The 18,370-nt window shown below is 41.1% G+C and overlaps 1 protein-coding gene across 2 annotated transcripts in view; it reads left to right on the plus strand.

The window, feature by feature from the left end:
- The window catches only part of TAFA1 (TAFA chemokine like family member 1), a 342,760-nt gene that overhangs the window by 258,732 nt on the left and 65,658 nt on the right, over positions 1 to 18,370 (plus strand). Inside the window, exon 2 of one of the 2 annotated variants that reach the window (XM_077822208.1) lies at positions 9,094 to 9,234. In XM_077822208.1, the coding sequence (XP_077678334.1) occupies positions 9,094 to 9,234 (141 nt within the window). The remainder of the gene's footprint in view (positions 1 to 9,093; positions 9,235 to 18,370) is intronic. The other variant, XM_077822209.1, reaches the window with a different exon arrangement.

Genomic DNA, 18,370 nt, shown 5'->3' on the forward strand with positions numbered 1-18,370 from the left:
CTTGTGTATCTCCACTGAAGTCTAACAGAGTTCCATCAATTAGCCCTTGGTCTACAGAAGTATCAGAATCAAGCCTGGTTTCTTCAGACATCCTCACTTACCCAAATCTCTGCTATGTGCCACAGTGCATCCCTGTAACATTGATTCTTTTCTTTCTGAATCAGATATTGATTGTCACTGGCCCATAGAAATAAAAATTGTGGTACGTGTGGTGTGCCTATGATGAGTCTTTTGTTTGTTGACTTATGAGCTGCCTGATGGAGTAACCTGGAATTTTGTGTTTTCCATCTGTTGTATTTTTGCAGGTCAGAAGCAAGAACCTATTGTGTAGCTAATGTAGTAGCAATTTATTATTTCTTAGAATAAAGTGAAGTATAGTATTTTCCCCTGAGTCCTGGGTAATTGATAGTTCTGGCACATTAACTGACATAAACATTTTGATTAAAGCTTATGAATGTATTAATTACAGCTGGGAAGCTTCCAAAGCTGACTTGAACCACAAAACTGTTCAAATTGCAACCTCTAAATCTGTATTCTTTTACAAATTGGTGAAATGACTATCACAACATTGCCTTCGCTTTGTCTAGACCAGTCATAAAATAACATGGGATAAGCAGATGTGTAAAATTTCATTATTCCATATTAGTTCCTGTAAGCTCACTTTGGATATCTTTAAAAGGCTAAAGTGTTTTCTGTGTTACTGGCAGGCTGTTGAACATTTACTTGAAGTCTAAAGCAGTTTAATTCTGTAGGAAGGTGTCAGTGCTGTTCTATGAGCCTTTAGTAACATTTACATGTAATTCAATAAAAGTCAAAATAACAGCTCCTCTTGCTAATTAGGTAGTCGACAACATAGGAACGTAGACAAGGTAACGTCTATGCTTGTCTAAATACACTGAATTCTTTAACGCCAGTAATAATTCTGGCAAACTGGATGGAAATGTTTTGGTTATAGAACTTGAGCCATGTTCTTACCTCTTTTTACACCTCCCCCATGGATTGCTTGGCAGAATTCAACCTATTGAGCCTGCAACCTTGTTGCCTGTTTTGTGAATACCACACAGCTTCCTACAACAACATTTGAGTGGATGGAAGTGCCTGGTGACATGGTGATTGGTGGGAGGCAAATCTAATAGAGTGTCTGAATTCTCAAATCATTGGTTATATGACCTCAAAAAGAAAGGCATCTCTTATCTATCTACTCTTTGTGCCTCTGCACAACAACCCAAGAAGTCTCAACTAAATGCTGCTTTACTCATGCATTCATGCACACATGCATTCATTATGACTGACCTGCCTTACGAAGGTCCATTAAGTGGAACTCATTTCAAGCACAGATGGTCCTGAATAGTTTAATGTCTGCCTGGTGGCCAGAATAAGTGAATTCTTGATGGCCTTAGACTTCTGATCACATACATGCAGCCAAGGAGGAAATGAAAACATGTTTATCATTTTGATAAACAGCCTCTTTCATTGCCGCAGGATGCTCTATGTAACTCGGTGGAGTCAAATACTATTAAATTGTCATCACTGTCAAAAAGAGAACATATAAGTTTTGCTACCTGACTCATAGCTAATGACTTTCACAATGTATAACACAAATCAAGACCGCTGTTTGCCTTTTTTATGTTTGTTTACTGATAAGTTCTGGGTCTGCGAGACTGCAAAGGCAAGTTATAGTTTTGAAGTGCAAAATATGCTTTCATTATTACCTCTCAGCTAAAGATATAAAAAATAGAGATGACTAGAAGATGGCTTTTGGCTTCTTCCAGGCATGCGCTCAGGACCTATAGCTGATTAGATATTTTAAATCACAGCTGCACACAGTAGGTTCATACTTAGGGTAAAGTATTTCACTCTGTGGTCTGTAAACACAAGTTTCAGAGTAACAGCCGTGTTAGTCTGTATTCGCAAAAAGAAAAGGAGTACTTGTGGCACCTTAGAGACTAACCAATTTATTTGAGCATGAGCTTTCGTGAGCTACAGCTCACAAGGTAGCTTTATAACAGAGAGATAGTTGGACACCTTTTCAGGCGTTCAGTATTCTCCAATTAAAATTAAACCATTTGCAGGAGTTAAATTGTCCCTGTTTTGCTGTCAGAATCATGAACATAGACCTCATAACTTTTACTGCTTAACATTTTAAACCCGTGCACGGCAAAGATTTCTAAAGCTGGTAAAAGCAAAAAAGCATCCTAAGGTAGGTGCCTTGATAACCCAGAATGCACTCAAGATGCAAATTCTATCTAGCCTACTTTTTCGGAAAAAAAATGATTTTTTTCACCCAAAATTCTGAGTCACTTGTGAATTTGTCACTAATGAGGGGTTGACCATAAAGCTGGTGAAAAAATATTCATTCAAACAGTTTTCAGTTGGAAAATGCTGCTTCAACGGAACTGCAATTTTTCACCAAATCGTATCGACATCAATGAAAATACGTTTTGCAAAAAAAAATAAAAAAGCGGGGGAGGGTAATCTTTAAAAGGTCACAACATCCTGTTTTGACCTTTTGTGGAACAAAGAGTTCCGATTTTTCTTTTTTGTTCTGAAATGACTTTTCATTCTGAAATGTACTGTATTTCATTTTTTTTAAAATTAAACAGAGGGTCAAAACCATTGTTCTTCATTATTTCACAATATGAAAGCACAGTGAATATTCACATTCTAAAATGCTCGCCAGGAGCCATGCTGTCTTTCTCGTGGGGACGTTATGTGATGCCCGATGAAATGGGAAGTGGCCCAAGCATTAGTAAGCCGGAGGTGAGAGGGCCCATGAAACAGTCTCTCTAAAATGTGGTCTGCAGTATGAAAGGGTTGAGAAGCTGATTTATGATGACAGATAATATATGAACAAACGTGTTTCATAGAGGGATGGGCCTGAACTGCAACGTTCGGTTCTGGATCTGAATTCCAAACACCCCAAAGTTCAGCATATTTGGATTTAGGGTTTTATGTCATCCCATTACATTGTTGAATCAGAGCTTTTAGTTCAGTCTCCCCTTTAGTTCTGTGGTATATCTTTGTGCAAGTAATATAGTCTTAGGGTATGTCTACACTGCAGTGTAAGGCTCGGTTTAGTGGAATTCAAATCAGTGGATCCTGGATTTGAGAATCCAGGGCTTGAGCATCTACACTAGTTGTCAACCCTACGTTAAGAAGTTTCTAACCTGGGACTCCAGGGTCCACACTGCAGTACGCAGACCCTAGTCCAACCAAGCATATCCCAGACTTCCTAGCGCCTTCCTGAAATGTGGCTGCTCTAGCCCTTTGTTTGTGGTGCAGTGTGGGAAAACCTGACTTTCCACCAAATTTGACTGTCCAGAGGACAAAGAAAGAGGGATAGTTTTGCTGGACTCCCAGGGTATGTCCACGCTACAATTAAACAGCTGCAGCTGGCCCATGTCAAATGACTTGGGCTATGGGACTGTAAAACTGCAGTCTAGATGCTGGGGGACCTTGCCAGGTCCCCGAGCATCTACAAAGCCACCCCCATGGGATCATGGGACCGTGGGTTCAAGCCCTGGGTTAGCACAATTTCTGTGTAGACAAGAAGGGTGCTTAGGCTTGAGCCTGAGTTTGAACCCTGGGCATATACTGCAGTGTAGACATACCTTTAGGGGTAAATTTTCAGTGCGGCCTTTTCCTCGCTTCCCCATGCTTGTGCACAAAATTGTATGGACACACGCATGCACTTCCACTTGGTATGTGCACATTTAAAAGGTATACAGCAGTGCATATACAATGTTAGAATTTGCTCCTGCAAAACCCAGTGCCGGTGACAGATTTTGCAGGGGCAAATTAAAATTATTATATGCAGAGCTGACTATTTAACAGCGTTTAACCTGAAAAGTCTAGTCCCATGTACCAAATTTTGCCTGGAAATGTATGGAACAAGGGGCTGAAAACATACCCCTTATAAATTGAGAGTTTCATAGATTACCAGTCCAAAAGGGACCATTGTGATCATCTAGTCTGACCTCCTGTATAACACACGCCAGAGAACTTCCCCAAAATAGTTCTTAGAGAATAGATTTTAGAAAAACACCCAATCTTGACTTAAAAATTGTCAGTGATGGAGAATCCATGACCCTTGGTAAATTGTTTCAATGGATAATTACTCTCAACATTAAAAATTTACGCCTTATTTCCAGTCTGAATTTGTTTAGCTTCAACTTCCAGCTGTTGGATCATATTATACCTTTCTCTGCTAGATTGAAGAACCTGTAAATATTTGTTCCCCGTGTAGATACTTATAGACTGTAATCAAGTCACCCCTTGAGCTTGTCTTTGTTAAGCTAAATAGTTTGAACTCCTTCCGTCTATCACTGTAAGGCAGGATTTCTAATCCTTTAATCATTTTTGTGGGTCTTCTCTGAACCCTCTCCAATTTATCAACATCCTTCTTGAATTGTGGGCACCAGAAGAGGACACTGTATTCCAGCCAGGGTCACACCAATGCCAATATAAAGGAAAAATTAACCTCTCTATTCTTACTCAAGATTCCCTTGTTATGCATCCCAGGATCATATTAGGGGTTTGGGGTTTTTTTGGCCACAGCATCAGACTGGGAGCTCATGTTCAGCTGATTATCGACCATGACCCCCAAATTTCTTTCAGAGTCGCTGCTTCCCAGGATTGAGACCCCCATTCTGTAAGTATGGCCTACATTCTTTATTCCTAGATGTAAATATATACATTTGGCCATATTAAAACAAATATTGTTTGCTTGTTCCTATTTACCAAGTGATACAGATCACTCTGTATCAGTGACCTGTCTTCATTATTTACCACTCCCCCAATTTTTATGTCATTTGCAAACTTCATCAGTGATGGTTTTTTTCTTCTTCTAAGTAATTGACAAATATGTTAAATAGCATAGGGCCAAAAACCAAACCCGGCTGGACCCCACTGGCAGCATACCAATCAATGATGATTCCTGGTTTACAATTACATTTTGAGACCAATCTGTTATCCTATTTTCAATCCATGTGATGTGTGCCATGTTAATTTTGTATCATTCTAGTTTTTAATCAAAATATTGTGCAGTACAAAGTCAAATGCCTTACAGAAGTCTAAATATATTCTGTCAACACTACTACCTCCATCACCCAAGCTTGTCATCTCATCAAAAAAGTATATCAAGTTAGTTTGGCAGGATACATTTTCCATAAACCCATGTGGATTTCCATTAAGTACATTATGCTCTTTTAATTTTTCATTAATTGAGTCCTGTATCAGCCACTCCATTATCTTTCCTGGGATCGATATCAGGCTGAGAGAGGTCATCTCATTTATCCTTTTTAAAAACTGGCACATTAGCTTTCTTCCACTCTTCTGGAACCTCCCCAGTGTGCTAAGACTTAGGGTAGGTTTACACTATGGGACTAATTCGACCTAAGTTACGCAACTCCAGCTATGTGAATAACGTAGCAGGAATCGATGTATGTTAGGTCAACGTATTGCAATGTATAGACCGCTCTGGATCGACGGGAGAAACTCTCCCGTTGACTTACCTTATGCTTCTCGTTCCAGTGGAGTACCAGAATCGACAGGAGAGCAATCAGCAGTCGATTTAGCGGGTCTTCAATAGACCCACTAAATCAACCCTCGGTGGATTGATCACCGCATGTCAATCCCCCAATAAGTGGATACAAGCCCTTACTGAAAATCAACATTACCAGTCCTGCGAGCTCCTTAGCCAGGTCTTTTAAAAAAAATTTATCCAGACCTGCTCATTTTCAAATGTCTAACTTTAGTAGCCTCTATTTAACATCCTCCAGAGATATTCTTGGAATTGAAAGTGTTATTGTCACCATATGATGAGATTATATCATCTGTTTTTTCCCCAAAGAATATAGTTTCTGAACATGAGATTTTGCTCTTCTTGTGTGGAAGAGTTGGGAAGATACTTTTTGTATGAAAATTAGAGGCTGTGCAGATTAGAAAAGTCCCAGTTAATAAGAGGTTTAACTATATATTGGTAACAAAAGGTTTTTTGAATTGTCTTAGTTTCACTGCATTTTTACCAGCTATGACCTTTAGAGTTTTTCTGCAGCAACTTGAGGGTTTCCACATTATAATTACATAGATGTTATAAAGCTCATCAGCCATGACCCATTATTTTGCACAGATAATCAAGTGAGCAAGACTAGTTTTTGTTAACTGACTTCATGTAGATATTAGTACTCATCCACAAAATTAAGAGGAAAATAGAACATTTAGCTTACTCACAAGTATTTACTGTACTGTATGTGCAGCGAAGGATAGAATTACCTTATTGTGTACATTTTTTCCTGTTAGAAGCCAAACTTACACACATAAAAACCAGAAAATGTACTGCAGTCAGAACCACAGATACACATTTTCATGACATACGTATGGTCTGATTTTAAAGCCAAGCAGATCAATGGGAGGCTTGTCTTTGACATCACTGGGATCCTGGTGGAGCTTTAGGAAAAGCATTTGCTGTGAATGGAGATTTTGTTCATAATTCATTTTAAGATGTAAACACATAGGGCTAAATCTTGAGCAGCAACGAGTGCCCGCATTTCCTCTTATTCCTCTGGGACCCTCGACGGGGCTTTTGTCATCAAGTAGCACCTTCAAGCTGTCTGAATTGTGTGATCCATCCGATGAAGTGAGCTGTAGCTCACGAAAGCTCATGCTCAAATAAATTGGTTAGTCTCTAAGGTGCCACAAGGACTCCTTTTCCATCTGCTGTTGCACATCTTGTCTCTGAAAGAGCTGTGTCAGGTAGCCACATGTGTGTATACACAATACAGGAAATACAGGAAACAGCTCTTCTTGTCAAGAATAGTTAAATATTAAGGACCATGCCTGTCTGGCCTGGAGCTGGCAAGCTCATCAATACTAAACCTCATGAGTACGTGACCGAGAGTCATTTACCTCAACAGACATTAACCAGCTTTGATGGACTCATTCTTGAAAGGTGAAGGTTTGAATATTTAAAGTTGTAAAACATGTCCACGCAGTATGAGGCCTCTTGTGCCACTGCCTACTTTGGATTGGCTTGTTCCTTGACACTGCTCTGAGTTACTGGAAATACTTGGGTCCTCCTCAAACTAAGTACCTTTCCTCTGTCAATAAAGAAAGAGCTGCATAAGATCACTTTGTAATTCCTGGATTTACTCTACTTCCCGTACTGCACATGACTGTAATTACAGAGATGGGTCTCATTTATTTTGGGCTCGATTTTCACAGCACCTCCTGAGAGACGCAGAAGAGTGAGGAGAGTAGGAGGGAAGGAAGTTCGCCCACTCCCCTTACTGCCCTGCTGAGATTGTGACCTCAGCTGTAGGGAGGAAAGCAGGGCTATTTGCCCACTACTTTTCACTGCAACCATGTCAGTGGGCAGTGTGGGGCAGGAAGTGAGGGAAGCCCTGGCTCCTGTCTTCTCCCAGACCCCGTGCCACTTTCATACTATTCAGCGTAGCTGGCTGGTTCCACAGGCTGGGAGTAGCCACACAAAGAAATGAACTAACTTACTCCTCTCCCAGAACAAGGGGAAGCTGGGCAGGAATTGTGAGTCCTAACTTGTTATCTTGTGTGCTGTGTGGGGCAGCTCCTCGCTGCCTGTTCTCATGGCTGATTGCAAGGTTACAATCTAGCCTTTGGATTTTTGATCCAAAGAAACAATGGACCTTTTCCATTAGGCAGTTCCCTGTAGCTAAAGCAATGCGCCGTAGCATCTCATGGTGGGGTTAAAATAATATTGTTTTCATAGCCTAGTGAGCCTTCTGACACGTCCTGCTCTTGTATGTATTGTGGATATTTTTGTATTAAGATTACCCTGACGCTGCCAAATGTATGCAGCAAGTTCATGAAGTGGACAAATATCTGCGAAAGAACAGACTGGGACTATAAACACTTAGTAATTATGAGTGAAATGCAATTTGAACTCAGGGCTGGAGAGATTAATGAGCAGTGCAGTAACCCACCATGCTGCCTGATCGTCCTATACTATATATTGCTCAAGTGAACGGGACCAATGCTCTGGCTGTGTCATTTATGTACACGGCATATGCCCCAAGCAATGTGTGGTCAGAAGCCCGACACTGTCTATCTATTGCTGTGTCTCCAGCTGGAGCTAGGAGTGTGGCTCCTGGCTCGCATAGCTTTACTGGCACCAGCTCTTACCAAGCTAGCGGGCTAAAAATAGCAGCATAGCACAGGCGGCGAGCAGCAGCCTGGGCTAGCCACCCTGAGTACATACCCCAGGGGCCCAGAGGGGTAGTATTTGCTCGCTATGTTGCCACTGGCCATGCGACAGCAGCTACGCTCCAACCTTTAGCATGGTAGCTTGATGACAGCTAGGGCAGGTATGTCTGCGTGAGGTGGGAATCTCACCCCTAGCCCCAAGTGTAGACTCCCTCTCCATTTATCTGTCTGTGTGATCAATCTTTTGGAAATGCGCTGAGTAGGACACAAAATGAAGGAAAGGAACATTTGGGCCTCGTGACGTTAGACTCAATAGGAATTTTGCCTGCATCGGGACCACCAGATCAGGCCATTGTTTTGGGTGTGAAGGAAAGCAAAATTGGAGCATGCTGTGAGTCCTAGAGAACTGATTCTCCCCCTGCAGAATACGGGGACCTGGTTAGAGGCGAAGCTGAGGAGTTGGACATGGGTTCATTTCCAGGCGGATTCTCTGAGATACTGGGATTGTATCGAGAGTATAACCTAGTAGTATGGGTGGAGAGAGATGAAATAGAACATGTAAACCAGGCAGCTATTTTCATTCTGCATGAACTAGTCTGTACTCCTTCAGGTCCATACTGTGCTATACTCCCTAATTCACACCCAAAAGTTCTATTCCTGTCCATGGAGCTACTCACAATGCAGATAAGCGGGTGCTGTATCTACTCTTGAGCCTTTATTTTGCATTTCCTATAGCTCCTGAAGTATACTAATACCTGCCTTAGACAAAATTGTCCGTAATGGGAGACAACACTTTCTTAATCCCTCTTATAAGAACCTTTCTTCACAAAGAGTGAGAGTAGCATGCTTGGTTGCTTAGACTAGCCATTGCAGTTCTTCCTAATCAGAGTGTCAATATTCTCTCTTTGTTGCCAGAAGGAGGAACGTGTGAAGTTATAGCAGCACACAGATGCTGTAATAAGAATCGAATTGAGGAAAGATCACAAACAGTAAAATGCTCCTGCCTCCCTGGGAAAGTGGCCGGGACAACACGAAACAGACCTTCCTGTGTCGACGGCAAGTAGCTCATCCAGTATATCTGTGAACTGAATATGTAACATCCAGTATATACCTAACGCTATATATGTTATGTAGCAAACCTACTTGTATTCTCTGGTTTAGCTTTTTAGGAAAAGATAAACTATAAGCATAAATGGTTGACCGAGGAGATGGCCTTTGACATCACCAGTATACATTACAGCCTGTTTCTGCAATCCTTACCTAGTTTAAAAAGGATTTACTTACACTACTAGTCGCATTACAGTCTGTGGGGCTTCTCACATAAGCAGAGCAAACCTGGTGACAAGAGCGAGCCCTTAGTAAACAATGGCCCAAAATTATCCTTTGTGTGTCTCCATTGGGCCCTCTCATGTCTCAATAGCTGTGATTCAGAAATATTTCAGGTGACAACAGCAAGTTGTTCTGATTCAATTTACAGTTTTAAAAAGTCAGCCCAAAAAAATCCAGTGATATGATTTTTGTAATAAGCATTGTGTAAAGACAAACAAAAACTACGAAGCTGATTTTTGCTTCTGAAAAAAACCTACATTTCTGAATAGATTCAACATTGACCCCGCTCTTGTGAAAGCTTCAGGGCAGAATCTTGTCACGCCTGGTTTTCTTTTGCAAGACAAAACGAAACCATGGGATGAGTCACATCTGGGTCCCATTTTTATCTGAATGTCAGTGATCTGGGGTTCTGATTCTGTGGCTGTCTTTATTGTTCCAGTGGTGAAATAAACACACACACGCTCATTGGAGACTCCTCTTTGTGGTTCACCTAATCCTAATTTAACGTTAGTGAGGTGTACAAATGTGCACCGAGTGGAGAATATACCCTGCTGTTTGGAAATGCTTACCCAAATTAAATGTCTTCAAATTTGGCTTTAAGAAGCTATTGACTTTAGTGGGACTAATCTTTGGTTTTATTTCCCCCGCACACTGATAAGTGATGTCTGATCAGTAGCATCCTTGTGTAGTAGCCCTATTAAAAAGGCTGGGATTTTACAGGTTCCTTTTCTCATCCTTATTTTGTGGAAGTGATCTGGTAGCACCATTGATTGCAATCCCCTGTGGTGCCAAAAGTCATTAAGAGCTCAAGTTTGTCTTTTCTGTTTGAATGGGATTGAACATCCCTCTGCCTCAGCTTCCTGCAAGGAGCAGGACCCAGCAGTGTTGCTGCACAGCTGATTTGTCAAAGCATCTTTTGTTTCCTATTTGGATTCATGATTTAAAGCTGCAGCCTTCCATCAGAAAGAGAGACACGCACACGGACATTTGAAAACCCGCTTCCCTCGGTCACATGCAGCAACCTTTTCAAAGACACTGCCAACAGGGCAACAGCTGTGCCAATGTTCATTGAAGGTTAGATGAAAGTTCCTGTTGGCTTTATGGGCTGCAAAAACATTGCATCCAGAAGCCTGTGCTGGTGTCATTTCATAGTAACTAGATAGAAAATATGGTGTCTGTCAGAGGGATGGAATCTTAAAATGTTCTCAACTGCTCTTCAGTGGCGTGCATGTGTGTGGATCTGTCTAGTTTGTATGTTAAAATATAAAGAAAAACATCTTATAATTGCAAAAAGACACTCTAGGTGTCAAATTATGGGGCAATAACTCACAGCTGGTTACACTGGAAATGCCATTCAGTCCCTGGAATCCTGCCTCTGAATGCACTCTAGTAGCTGTGAATTATTACACTTTAATTCACAAGCTGACACAGTTTATTGCTTAATTATTCTGATACAAAGAATTGTATTAAACAAAAAAAAAAGTCATGAATCTGTGGGTGATACCTTTTGTTTGGCCTAACCGTGTAAGCTTTGGAGAGTCACATTTACTGCATTAGGTCCTGAAAATCCAGAGCCAATAGATACAGCATCATGGCAGTGTTAATTCAGACCTCGTAATTCTATTCAGAGAGCAGTAGCTCAAAGGGGAATTATGTTTAAAAAAAAAAAAGTCCGTGCAAGTATGGACTGGAGTCCCTCTGCTTAATAGCTGTCTCTGGATTACAATGAAAACAAATGTTATCAATTGGCGTTTTGAAAGGGGAAAAGATTAAACAAAGGCTACTATCAGAAAGGCATGAGATCCCACACTCATTGAAGTCAGGGGCAAGACTCTCATTGACTTCAAAGGAACTTCTTCCCCTTTTAAGTTTAATTGTTGTAATCAAAGACATTGGTTCTTTTGTCAATGGTTAGAAAGCCAAGACCCTGTTCACAAAAATTAAGGGGCATTCTTTTTATGCTTAGTTTAATTTTCACTCTTTGGTTTAGATTCTTGACACATTGACCATCTTGGGTCAAAACCCTGAAGTCATTTTGTAGTTTTTCAGTCCTTACTAAAGCAAAATTCCCATTTTCTTCTGTGGGAAGTTCCATTAACTTCAGTAGGAGATTTTCCTAAGTAAGGATTTGGGATTTTGCCTATTTCCTGGGAGGTTTTAATTAGTACATTACAAAGGATCAGCTAAAATTTGTTGCCTCCTTTATCTACGATATTAAGATGATTAAATGCTGTGAGTCACAGTCTTTGTAACATTTAAAGCTATGATGGGCACTTAAAAAAATTCTTTTCATTGGTCCATTACTTTAAAATATCTTATGGATGCCCTTGCATAAATAGCATAAATAACAAACTGAATCGTAGAAATGTAGGGCCGAAAGGGACCTTGGAAAGTTTTCAAGTCGAGCTCCCTGCTCTGTGGCAGGACCAAATAAACCTGGACCATTCCTGACAGGGGTTTGTCAAACTCGTTTTTAAATGCTTCCAATAATGGGGATGCCACGATCACCCTTGGAAGCCTATTCCAGAGCTTTACTACCCTTGTAGTTCGAAAGTTTTTCCTAATGTCTAACCTAAGTCGCCCTGACTGCAGATTAAGCCCATGGCTTCTTGTCCTACCTTCAGTGGACCAGGAGAACAATTGATCTCCGTCCTCTTTGTAGCAGTCCTTAACATATTGGAAGGCTGTTATCAGCTCCCCCCTGGGTCTTCTTTTTCTCAAGACTTAACATGCCCAGGTTTTTTAACCTTTCCTCATCGGTTGGGTCTTCTAAACTTTTGATAATTTCCGTTGCTCTTCTCTGGACTCTCCAATTTGTCCATATCTTTCCTAAATTGTGGTGCCCAGAATCAGACACTGTGCTCCAAATGGGGCCTAACTAGTGCCAAGTAGAGTGGGACAATTACCTCCTTGGTCTTGCATACAACGCTCCTATTAATACACCCCAGAATCATATTAACTTTTTTGCAGCTGCATCACATTGTTGACTCATTCCGTTGTGGTCCACTGTAATCCCCAGATTCTTTTTAGTAGTACTACCTCCTAGGCAATTATTCCCCATTTTGTGGTTATGCATTTGCTTTTTCCTTCCAAAGTGAACTTGCCAATACATGCACTTCCAAACAGAACCAAATTGCTCTGGAATAGGCCTGGATGACTTGTTGAATTGGTAACAGCAGATAGGCACCCTGTTGCTAGTTTCATTCAAGCTCAGGTTGATCATTATCATGAGACATTGTTCACTCTGCCGGCTCTTTAGTTGCCTGCATGAAATGAATTGGGACACTGATCCTGTTCTCATTAAAGTCAATGACCAAACTCCCATCAACTTAACAGGATCAAGCATTTGGTGGTTCTCAGTCCATTTCAGTTGCATCAGAAAACTCCTCCTCAGAACCGATGCACTTGGCTGTCTTACCTGATGCCAGGGATGTAATGGATGTGAGACTGAGCTTTCCCTTTACCCCTAATAGTGGTCTCCTCAGGTCAATGATTAAGTATGTTAGGGGACAGCATGGGGGAGTTTTCACGGCTGTTGTCCATGCTGTGGATGGATAAACAGAGAATATCAGTCATAAACAGTGTCAGTCTGGCATTTTTCTAGAGCAGGAGGGATAGGTCTGTGGTCCTCCTGGGTATTGATAAGCAGTCTCCTACTTCCACATTCTGCAACCCTTTCCCATGTTAACTAGCATTTACACAATCAATCCTCCTGGCTAGTGTTTGAAATTAAATAAATTCTGCCTGTGCTATAGAAGATGGGACGTTGCCACACATCTTGCAGGACTTTCTCCAGAGCCTCACTTAGTGTTGACTCGGACGTATTCTCTCCTACTCAGAGAAAGGAACCAGTTGCAGAGACTTAAACAGAGATCACACCCAGGCTAGATTATATCAACATCAGGATTGTGCTTACTTCAAAAGTTATTGCTTGCTGTTAATTAAATAAACTGTTATCCTAACACTTCAGTCAGGCGGAAATTCTATAATACCTGGAGTAGAGACCATTCAAATGCGAGTCTATTCATGAAGGAGTGCCTCATCTATTGCATAAATTATTTGCTACTCTACTCCAAGTCTCTCTTTGAAAGAACAGCGGGGGTGGTTCTGCATTCTCTCTAAACATAACTTGTGGCCCTGAGAGACTCCTTTTGTACTGGGAATTCGTCTGTTTAAGTTTACTAGACTTCTCATTCCTACTCTTTACATGCCATCTCAAATAGCCCACGCACCTCCTGTTTAGGCCCAAGGCCACTTGTTGTTTTTCTCAATATACTAACAAAAACTTTTGCTCTACTGGCCTGCCTTTGTACCGCAGTGATGGTTCACCCTTGCCTAGGACTTGCTTTTGCCCCTTATTTTAGGGATTTGTCTTTTCTAACTTTATACTTTCTTTTAACTATTTCTGTTTTCTGTTATTACATTCACTTGTGCTCCGAGGTCTATCTTGTGTATCACATGCAGGCTATTTCTGCATGTTTGTATTAGCCATTCTTTTAGGTTTACACCTTCGCTCTTCATTATGTTTATCAACAGCTTGTCCTCTTCACTTAAAGCTGGAATGTAAGGATTGTGCATCTCCTGCATTTTCCTCTTTCATCAGCATATTTTTGCAAAATGATTCTGCGGCTTACGAAGGTATCTACATGGTTGCTTAAATGCTGGGCATTCTTTATCTTGCTCGCTGCCATGTGGCTGATATTCATTCTTAGGCATGGGGTTTTATTCCTGTCTCTTTATTAACAGAAAAATTCAATCTTACTTGTATAACTGTGGTGTTTACAGTCCTTTGCTTTGCCTCTTCCTAGGGGTATATGTGTGTGTGTGTGTTGTTTTCTGCTGCTTGGCATAAGAAAATTGCCTTTTCAGGTATCAAGTCTATATCCCTGAGTAGATTTCTATGTACCTTCTTATTGTTGTACCCAAAAAACTATTTGTTCTATAATGAGGGAGTCTTTTTAGTGTGCCAGATTCACAGACTGCCTTTTACATTTTCAGTTTGAGGCATACTCCGCTATTATTTCTCCTTTTTCATTCGTCTTTCTACATGGGTATGGGGATGGCTCTACTAATTGCTTGATGGCGCCTCCTTGTGGCTCCTCTGGGGAATTAGCTCTGCCACATGGTGATGCTCCTTCTTGTGGTTACTCAGGCGATCATTCCACTCACTCACTCGACAGCCTCTCATGCTCCTGGACCTGCAGCGCTGTCCTCTTCATAGCTTAGCTCTCAGGCTAAGTCACATTAAAGTTCTCCCTTCCTTCTAGGGTATCAGAGGTCATCTGAGGCAAACTGTCCCACGTGGTCTGCTCCCCACTGCTTAGTCTGTGCCATTTCCACAGTGGCTGGTAGGCTCACCCTCTACACCAGCTTCCAGTTCAGGGACCCTCAACCCAGCATCTCTGGGCTTTTACTCTCCCAGCCCTTATTGTGTCTTCACTGGACTGCTTCCTACTCTGTCCTTGCAACATCCTTCCTTTCCCCTTTGTATCAGGGAGTGCAAGGGCAGGTTTCCTCCCCCAGCCTGCCAGCTTCCTTTCTTTGGAGATCCTGCCCAGCTCCTCCCACATAGCTGGACTCCATCTGCAATTAGGCCATAGCACTTCTTTGGTTTCCTCCAGCCTGGTGCAGCCTAAAGTTAATTGGCCTAATTTATCCCTCGAGGCCTTGTGTGGGGGGGACACGCCATCACACTACATGTTACAAATAGATATGTATGCGTGTATATGTGTAGATATAGATATAGATACAGATGTATGTGTACATAGATCTATCTATCTATCTATCTAATATGGTGAAATCCTGGCCCCACTGACAAAACTAGATGATCATAATGGTCCCTTCTGGCCTTAGTATCTATGAATCTATGAAATTCCCATTGACTTGAAAGGGACATGGATTTCCACCCATCATTCACAGGGAATATTTAAGGGAAGGACACAGTGATTCTTAAACTTTTTCATTACTTCTTCAAAGCTTTCTTCCCCTCTTCCCTGCACCCCCATCATTCTCACTGTGGAAATCAGTGTATATGTCCAACCCTTGTCAAAACCATTGTCAAATGCATTTTTTATTCACCCTCCATTTTACCAGCATCTCTGGGGTTTGCACGCAGCTCAGATTTCTGTTGGAATTTTCTTTCCAGGGCTGCTCAGCATGTTCTCATAATTTGTAAAGGTCGTTGGGGGTTTCACAGTCAAGCTCCATGGCAGCCATTTTTTAACGTTTTTCCTTGTTATAATCAATGTCGCTTTTGCCAGTTTTTCGATAGCTTCCCTACTTGCTCTTTTCCTGGATCTACCAGATCTCTGTACCTCCTAAGTACAGTATCATGTGGCATTTCAATGACTTCTGAGGCGGGCTTTAGGATACCTTATTTATTCAACTGTCAACGAGAAATAACATATCAAGTAAATGCAATACTGCTGCTGTAATTAAGCAAGCTTATATTATTTGCCTCTGAATATCCATTGTCCTACTCCTTGGGCAGTCATTTATGTCAGTGCAAAGTGGGAGGAGTGAGTTGCTACCATTCTGACTTGGTAGAGTTTACACTCGCTTTACCCCTGTGTGAACAAGTATGCAAGATGCAGAGCACTGGAGAATTGGGTCCACACACTCTATCTGAGCAACTGACTCCTGCATGAGCAAGAGTCAGCAGGAAGTGTGGCACTGCATAGTGACCTGCAGGATGCATGGCAACTCAAAACTTTAGTCTAAGCCCTTTTTAGCACACTAGTGAACATGGGTTGCAGAATTAGGCCCTTGGGGGTAGGATGGGTTAATTATTCAGGATTTTCAGTATTGGATTGTGCATCAAATCTGTGGCTCATTTACTGTATCTGCCTGCTTTTGAGGGAAGAGTATTTTCTGTCTTGCTGTGTAGAGAAGGAAAACCGCTCCCAAATCTGATGATTTAGCCACTCCACATTTGGTCCTCCCATGGGAACATAAATGGGAGTTCCATTCATGACGCAGCTGCAGGACTTGGTCCCAAATATTTGGGGTCACTCATACTTAAGCTATTTCTGTATTTGTTTTAATCAAATATTAGATCCCTGTGTTAAAGCTAACTGCATCAGCCAAAGAAAATGAACATTTTCATCCTTAGTTTGATTTTTTTTTAATGAAATAGTTTAATGGTTTAAGCACTTAGGTCTTTATCCTGTAAAGATGTACATGTATGCTTAACTTTACAAACTGAGAGTGACATCCTGTGTGTGAATCCCATTGAAATCAGTTGTAAAACTCCCCACTGACTTCAGTGAAGTCAGGATTTCACCCTAAGAGTAAACTCATAGACTTAATGAGATTAATGTCTACCCTGCCAAAACAAGACCCGCAACGATGAGTCTCGGAGCCTGGATCAACTGACTCAGGCTTGCACTAAAGGGCTAAAAATAGCCATGTAGACCTTCCTGCTTGGGCAGGCCTCCAAGCCTAAGTGGGAATGTCTATATTGCTAATTTTAGCCCCATAGTGCGAACCCCATTTGTCCAAGTCAGTTGACCTGGGCTCTAAGACTTGCTGCTGCAGGGTTTGGGGGGATTTTTTGCGGGGGGCGGGGGTGTTTGCAGTAAAAATGTATGCTGAAGGACTACTCAAAATACATAAGCAGTTAAATACTGTGTAAGTAGCATTGTGAGTTTAGATGCTAAGATGAGGAGTGTGACAGCAAATTCTAAAACAGGTAGGTACATAGATAGAAAGATGTCTCCAAAGTCATGCTCTTTTTCCAAAATAGCACCATCTTTATGTAGCCCCTCCTCCTGTTCAAGATAATGGAAGTCTGCCTGGTGACTTGCTACACAACTTTGGGAAACTGGGTCTGTGGCTCTTCTGTGTGCTCTGCATTGTGTGTCAGTGCGTATTCACCTCAGACACACCACCGGGAACAAGGTTTTATTCTGTAACGAAACATAGAACAGGATGACAGTCCAGCAGCCTCCTCTCTGCTGGCCTGCCTCACACTCCCAGTGTCTGTCAGGTCTGCAACTTTCTGCTGAGATGGGCAGAGGGGACTTCCTGGCAGGAACCAGGAAGTTCACCCAACATGCCGCAGTTCGTAGTCCACAACTTATAGTTCCTGCAGCTGCTGCTTGGGCTATATTTATATATTTGTAACACTGTTCTTAATATTTTTATCATGTGTGTTAGAGTAGATATTTCACAACAGGTATCTAAATATCTGGAAATATACATAATTTCTCATTTATAACTTAATATGTATATTTATTAACTAGGTGCTAAAGGGTATGAATTGAACAGTCTTTAGAGGAACAAATTATAATATCTGTGTTCAGCTCTGCATTGTAAAATCACTTAGTTAACCTCTCTTTTATTTTTAGGATTGTTAATAATTGGTAGTAAATAATATATTTACTATTATAGACTGTTGCCTCTTTTTTCTTCTTTGTGAACTATCCACAAGTGGATTATAACTTTCTTGAATCATTCTGCAGAATATTTTGCTGGATACTTTGTGTGGAAAAGTCTTTATCTTACATTGTTTGCAAGCAGTTCATTTTAATAGCTCAAATTTTTAATATTAAATATGTTGGTTAGTTTTGATTGGTCAGATATATCACATGACTTTGCTTCTGTTCATCGGTTGAAAGAAAGTAATTCTTACACTTAGGTGCAAATATTTCTATTTGCAAGTTCAACATTCTGATTCTGGAAATATAGTCCAATTTGATGCTTCTGCAAACATTTCTGGCAGTAGATTGATTAGCTGGATTATTCAGTGAAAGAAAACACAAAAGATGTGTGAATAGAGCCTAGGTGAATCTGTGGGGATTTTTTGAGTGAATGTTAGCAGAAAGGTCCTTGAACTATTCTCTCTGCTCTAATGGTTTGTATG

The sequence above is a fragment of the Eretmochelys imbricata genome, chromosome 7 (assembly GCF_965152235.1).
Source record: "Eretmochelys imbricata isolate rEreImb1 chromosome 7, rEreImb1.hap1, whole genome shotgun sequence".
In the NCBI taxonomy this organism is placed as follows: domain Eukaryota; kingdom Metazoa; phylum Chordata; order Testudines; family Cheloniidae; genus Eretmochelys; species Eretmochelys imbricata.